At 59.8% G+C, this 6,591-nt stretch overlaps 1 protein-coding gene across 1 annotated transcript; it reads right to left on the bottom strand.

Annotated features, from left to right (window-relative positions):
* Window positions 1-341: 341 nt before the first annotated feature.
* Window positions 342-5,421, bottom strand: LOC141245857 (voltage-dependent calcium channel gamma-5 subunit-like). Its single transcript, XM_073669089.1, has 4 exons — window positions 5,331-5,421; window positions 5,135-5,245; window positions 2,797-2,942; window positions 342-2,727 (listed from the first exon to the last, which is right to left on the bottom strand). Exons 1-4 carry the CDS (start codon window positions 5,419-5,421, stop codon window positions 2,470-2,472), a joined length of 606 nt encoding a protein of 201 aa, XP_073525190.1. The 3' UTR covers window positions 342-2,469.
* Between the last annotated feature and the right edge of the window lie 1,170 nt (window positions 5,422-6,591).

The following is a 6,591-nucleotide window of genomic DNA, read 5'->3' as shown; positions in this document are numbered from 1 at the left end:
CGCCGGGGCGAGAGAAGCAGACTGCCGGGGCGAGAGAAGCAGACCGCGGGGGCGAGAGAAGCAGAGCGCCGGGGCGAGAGAAGCAGACCGCGGGGGCGAGAGAAGCAGAGCGCCGGGGCGAGAGACGCAGACCGCCGGGGCGACAGTCGCAGACCGCCGGGACGAGAGAAGCAGACCGCCGGGGCGAGAGACGCAGACCGCCGGGGCGAGAGACGCAGACCGCCGGGGCGACAGTCGCAGACCGCCGGGGCGAGAGAAGCAGACCGCCGGGGCGAGAGACGCAGACCGCCGGGGCGAGAGACGCAGACCGCCGGGGCGAGAGACGCAGACCGCCGGGGCGAGAGACGCAGACCGCCGGGGCGAGAGAAGCAGACCGCCGGGCCACGCCTGGAGAGTACGAGGAAAGTCAGAAGTCGCACTGCAAAGAAAAGTCCAGAACATCGGAATATGCCAGAATGTGGAATCCTCCAGTCACACCCAGAGCAGCAATCACATCAATGATTGTACACAGCTCTCCTCCATCTCTCCATCAATTCACCCACAATGCTAGGTGGCAAAAAGCTACGGGTGTGACCGCAGCTCTGGAGGTGACTGGAGGATTAGACATGATGTAACAGCAAAATAGTGACTGCAGCTCTGGAGGTGACTGGAGGATAAGACCTGATGTAACAGCAGAATAGTGACTGCAGCTCTGGAGGTGACTGGAGGATAAGACCTGATGTAATAGCAGAATAGTGACTGCAGCTTTGGGGGTGACTGGAGGATAAGACACGATGTAACAGCAGAATAGTGACTGCAGCTCTGGAGGTGACTGGAGGATAAGACCTGATGTAATAGCAGAATAGTGACTGCAGCTTTGGGGGTGACTGGAGGATAAGACACAATGTAACAGCAGAATAGTGACTGCAGCTCTGGAGGTGATTGGAGGATTAGACCATGAGACGTGTGCTTCCTCTGTGGGGGTCCGGCTCCCCGCATACACTACATTGTGGACTCTGGTGGGATCGGACACCTTGGCCCGGCTGCAGCTCTGGAGGTGACTGGAGGATAAGACCTGATGTAACAGCAGAATAGTGACTGCAGCTCTGGAGGTGACTGGAGGATAAGACACGATGTAACAGCAGAATAGTGACTGCTGCTCTGGAGGTGACTGGAGGATTAGACATGATGTAACAGCAGAATAGTGACTGCTGCTCTGGATGTGACTGGAGGATAAGACAGGATGTAACAGCAGAATAGTGAGTGCAGCTCTGGAGGTGACTGGAGGATTAGACCTGATGTAACAGCAGAATAGTGACTGCAGCTCTGGAGGTGACTGGAGGATAAGACCTGATGTAATAGCAGAATAGTGACTGCAGCTTTGGGGGTGACTGGAGGATAAGACACGATGTAACAGCAGAATAGTGACTGCAGCTCTGGAGGTGATTGGAGGATTAGACCATGAGACGTGTGCTTCCTCTGTGGGGGTCCGGCTCCCCGCATACACTACATTGTGGACTCTGGTGGGATCGGACACCTTGGCCCGGCTGCAGCTGTGCAGAGCTGTGTTCTACCTACGGGGGATTGTTTGCTGCCAGGACCCCCGTGTCCAGCTCTGGTAGTCCTTGGAGGTAATGGTGGACGCTCGGACAGGTGTGGGGCAGCTGACTAGTCCTGGTGGTCCGGCTCTGGCGGTCCTTGGAGGTAATGGTGGACGCTCGGACAGGTGTGGGGCAGCTGACTAGTCCTGGTGGTCCGGCACTGGCGGTCCTTGGAGGTAATGGTGGACGCTCGGACAGGTGTGGGGCAGCTGACTAGTCCTGGTGGTCCGGCACTGGCGGTCCTTGGAGGTAATGGTGGACGCTCGGACAGGTGCGGGGCAGCTGACTAGTCCTGGTGGTCCGGCTCTGGTGGTCCTTGGAGGTAATGGTGGACGCTCGGACAGGTGTGGGGCAGCTGACTAGTCCTAGTGGTTCGGCTCTGGTGGTCCTTGGAGGTAATGGTGGACGCTCGGACAGGTGTGGGGCAGCTGACTAGTCCTAGTGGTCCGGCTCTGGCGGTCCTTGGAGGTAATGGTGGACGCTCGGACAGGTGTGGGGCAGCTGACTAGTCCTAGTGGTCCGGCTCTGGCGGTCCTTGGAGGTAATGGTGGACGCTCGGACAGGTGTGGGGCAGCTGACTAGTCCTGGTGGTCCGGCACTGGCGGTCCTTGGAGGTAATGGTGGACGCTCGGACAGGTGTGGGGCAGCTGACTAGTCCTAGTGGTCCGGCTCTGGCGGTCCTTGGAGGTAATGGTGGACGCTCGGACAGGTGTGGGGCAGCTGACTAGTCCTGGTGGTCCGGCTCTGGCGGTCCTTGGAGGTAATGGTGGACGCTCGGACAGGTGTGGGGCGCCTGGCGAGTCCTGCTGGTTCGGCTCTGGTGGTCCTTGGAGGTAATGGTGGACGCTCGGACAGGTGTGGGGCAGCTGACGAGTCCTGGTGGTCCGGCTCAGCAGGGGGAGGACGACATCTGGTCGTAGTCAGGGCACTTCAGCAGCGCGGGGTAGTTGGAGTTCAGCGGCAGCGAGGCCTCACTGGAGAGATCGGAGGGGCTTCGGCCCCTCACCCAGGCCTCGGGGTGCAGGAACTGGCCGGAGTAGTCGGAGCAGTTGCTGAGCCGCGGCCGGTAGTATCCGGGGTGCGGCCGGTAGGCGTCCTCCGCCGTGTACCGCTTCATGAACAGATAGACGGACATCACCCCCGCACTCTGCGGAAGACACTCCGTTATTACAGGCTCACCGCTGCCGTACAACTACCCCCATCATCCGCCACCTACCTCCGTCAGCAGGAAGGAGATGGCAGCGAAGGCGAAGGACCAGCCGTACTTGTAGCTGAAGATGGAGTCAGGGTCCCGCGGCCGATTCAAGACCTCATCATTAATGCTGGAAATGTAGAGAACCAGGCCGACCACCAGCGAGAGACCTGCGGGGCAAGAGCGGCCCGTGAGACATCACTGACAACAGAGAGAGACCTGGGGGGCAAGAGCGGCCCGTGAGACATCACTGACAACAGAGAGAGACCTGGGGGGCAAGAGCGGCCCGTGAGACATCACTGACAACAGAGAGAGACCTGGGGGGCAAGAGCGGCCCGTGAGACATCACTGACAACAGAGAGAGACCTGGGGGGCAAGAGCGGCCCGTGAGACATCACTGACAACAGAGAGAGACCTGGGGGGCAAGAGCGGCCCGTGAGACATCACTGACAACAGAGAGAGACCTGCGGGGCAAGAGCGGCCCGTGAGACATCACTGACAACAGAGAGAGACCTGGGGGGCAAGAGCGGCCCGTGAGACATCACTGACAACAGAGAGAGACCTGGGGGGCAAGAGCGGCCCGTGAGACATCACTGACAACAGAGAGAGACCTGGGGGGCAAGAGCGGCCCGTGAGACATCACTGACAACAGAGAGAGACCTGCGGGGCAAGAGCGGCCCGTGAGACATCACTGACAACAGAGAGAGACCTGATGCAAGAGCGGCCCGTGAGACATCTCTGACAACAGAGAGAGACCTGCGGGGGGCAAGAGCGGCCCGTGAGACATCACTGACAACAGAGAGAGACCTGCGGGACAAGAGCGGCCCGTGAGACATCACTGACAACAGAGAGAGACCTGGGGGACAAGAGCGGCCCGTGAGACATCACTGACAACAGAGAGAGACCTGGGGGCAAGAGCGGCCCGTGAGACATCACTGACAACAGAGAGAGACCTGGGGGCAAGAGCGGCCCGTGAGACATCACTGACAACAGAGAGAGACCTGGGGGACAAGAGCGGCCCGTGAGACATCACTGACAACAGAGAGAGACCTGGGGGACAAGAGCGGGCCGTGAGACATCACTGACAACAGAGAGAGACCTGGGGGGCAAGAGCGGCCCGTGAGACATCACTGACAACAGAGAGAGACCTGCGGGGGGCAAGAGCGGCCCGTGAGACATCACTGACAACAGAGAGAGACCTGCGGGACAAGACCGGCCCGTGAGACATCACTGACAACAGAGAGAGACCTGCGGGGCAAGAGCGGCCCGTGAGACATCGCTGACAACAGAGAGAGACCTGGGGGGCAAGAGCGGCCCGTGAGACATCACTGACAACAGAGAGAGACCTGCGGGGCAAGAGCGGCCCGTGAGACATCACTGACAACAGAGAGAGACCTGCGGGACAAGAGCGGCCCGTGAGTCATCACTGACAACAGAGAGAGACCTGCGGGGCAAGAGCGGCCCGTGAGACATCACTGACAACAGAGAGAGACCTGGGGGACAAGAGCGGCCCGTGAGACATCACTGACAACAGAGAGAGACCTGGGGGCAAGAGCAGCCCGTGAGACATCACTGACAACAGAGAGAGACCTGGGGGACAAGAGCGGCCCGTGAGACGTCACTGACAACAGAGAGAGACCTGGGGGGCAAGAGCGGCCCGTGAGACATCACTGACAACAGAGAGAGACCTGCGGGGAGCAAGAGCGGCCCGTGAGACATCAATGACAACAGAGAGAGACCTGCGGGACAAGAGCGGCCCGTGAGACATCACTGACAACAGAGAGAGACCTGCGGGGCAAGAGCGGCCCGTGAGACATCGCTGACAACAGAGAGAGAGCTGGGGGGCAAGAGCGGCCCGTGAGACATCACTGACAACAGAGAGAGACCTGCGGGGCAAGAGCGGCCTGTGAGACATCACTGACAACAGAGAGAGACCAGGGGGCAAGAGCGGCCCGTGAGACATCACTGACAACAGAGAGAGACCTGGGGACAAGAGCGGCCCGTGAGACATCACTGACAACAGAGAGAGACCAGCAGGGCAAGAGCGGCCCGTGAGACATCACTGACAACACAGAGAGACCTGGGGGGCAAGAGGTGCCCGTGAGACATCACTGACAACAGAGAGAGACCCGGGGGGGGCAAGAGCGGCTCGTGAGACATCAGTGACAACAGAGAGAGACCTGGGGGCAAGAGCGGCCCGTGAGACATCACTGACAACAGAGAGAGACCAGCAGGGCAAGAGCGGCCCGTGAGACATCACTGACAACAGAGAGAGACCTGGGGGGCAAGAGGTGCCCGTGAGACATCACTGACAACAGAGAGAGACCTGCGGGACAAGAGCGGCTCGTGAGACATCACTGACAGCAGAGAGAGGCCTGCAGGGCAAGAGCGGCCCGTGAGACATCACTGACAACAGAGAGAGACCTGCGGTACAAGAGCGGCTCGTGAGACATCACTGACAACAGAGAAAGACCTGCGGGACAAGAGCGGCTCGTGAGACATCACTGACGACAGAGAGAGGCCTGCAGGGCAAGAGCGGCCCGTGAGACATCACTGACAACAGAGAGAGACCTGCGGGACAAGAGCGGCTCGTGAGACATCACTGACAACAGAGAAAGACCTGCGGGACAAGAGCGGCTCGTGAGACATCACTGACAGCAGAGGGAGACCTGGGGGGCAAGAGGGGCCCGTGAGACATCACTGACAACAGAGAGAGACCTGCAGGGCAAGAGCGGCCCGTGAGACATCACTGACAACAGAGAGAGACCTGCAGGGCAAGAGCGGCCCGTGAGACATCACTGACAACAGAGAGAGACCTGCAGGGCAAGAGCGGCCTGTGAGACATCACTGACAACAGAGAGAGACCTGCGGGGCAAGAGCGGCCCGTGAGACATCACTGACAACAGAGAGAGACCTGGGGGACAAGAGCGGCCCGTGAGACATCACTGACAACAGAGAGAGACCTGGGGGGCAAGAGCTGCCCGTGAGACATCACTGACAACAGAGAGAGACCTACAGGGCAAGAGCGGCCCGTGAGACATCACTGACAACAGAGAGAGACCTGGGGGGCAAGAGCGGCCCGTGAGACATCACTGACAACAGAGAGAGACCAGCAGGGCAAGAGCGGCATGTGAGACATCACTGACAACAGAGAGAGACCTGGGGGGCAAGAGCGGACCGTGAGACATCACTGACAACAGAGAGAGACCTACAGGGCAAGAGCGGCCCTTGAGACATCACTGACAACAGAAAGAGACCTACAGAGCAAGAGCGGCCCGTGAGACATCACTGACAACAGAGAGAGACCTGGGGGGCAAGAAGGGCCCGTGAGACATCACTGACAACAGAGAGAGACCTGGGGGGCAAGAGCGGCCCGTGAGACATCACTGACAACAGAAGAGACCTACAGGGCAAGAGCGGCCCGTGAGACATCACTGACAACAGAGAGAGACCTGCGGGACAAGAGCAGCTCGTGAGACATTACTGACAACAGAGAGAGACCTGCGGGGCAAGAGCGGCCCGTGAGACATCACTGACAACAGAGAGAGACCAGGGGGCAAGAGCGGCCCGTGAGACATCACTGACAACAGAGAGAGACCTGGGGGCAAGAGCGGCCCGTGAGACATCACTGACAACAGAGAGAGACCAGGGGGCAAGAGCGGCCCGTGAGACATCACTGACAACAGAGAGAGACCTGGGGGGCAAGAGCGGCCCGTGAGACATCACTGACAACAGAGAGAGACCAGCAGGGCAAGAGCGGCCCGTGAGACATCACTGACAACAGAGAGAGACCTGCGGGACAAGAGCGGCCCGTGAGAC

The sequence above is a fragment of the Phyllobates terribilis genome, unplaced genomic scaffold (genome assembly GCF_046119375.1).
Source record: "Phyllobates terribilis strain yellow unplaced genomic scaffold, ASM4611937v1 Scaffold_2168__1_contigs__length_158237, whole genome shotgun sequence".
NCBI lineage: Eukaryota > Metazoa > Chordata > Amphibia > Anura > Dendrobatidae > Phyllobates > Phyllobates terribilis.
Note: the sequence above shows the minus strand (reverse complement) of the source record. Positions and strands in the feature narration are given on the sequence as shown.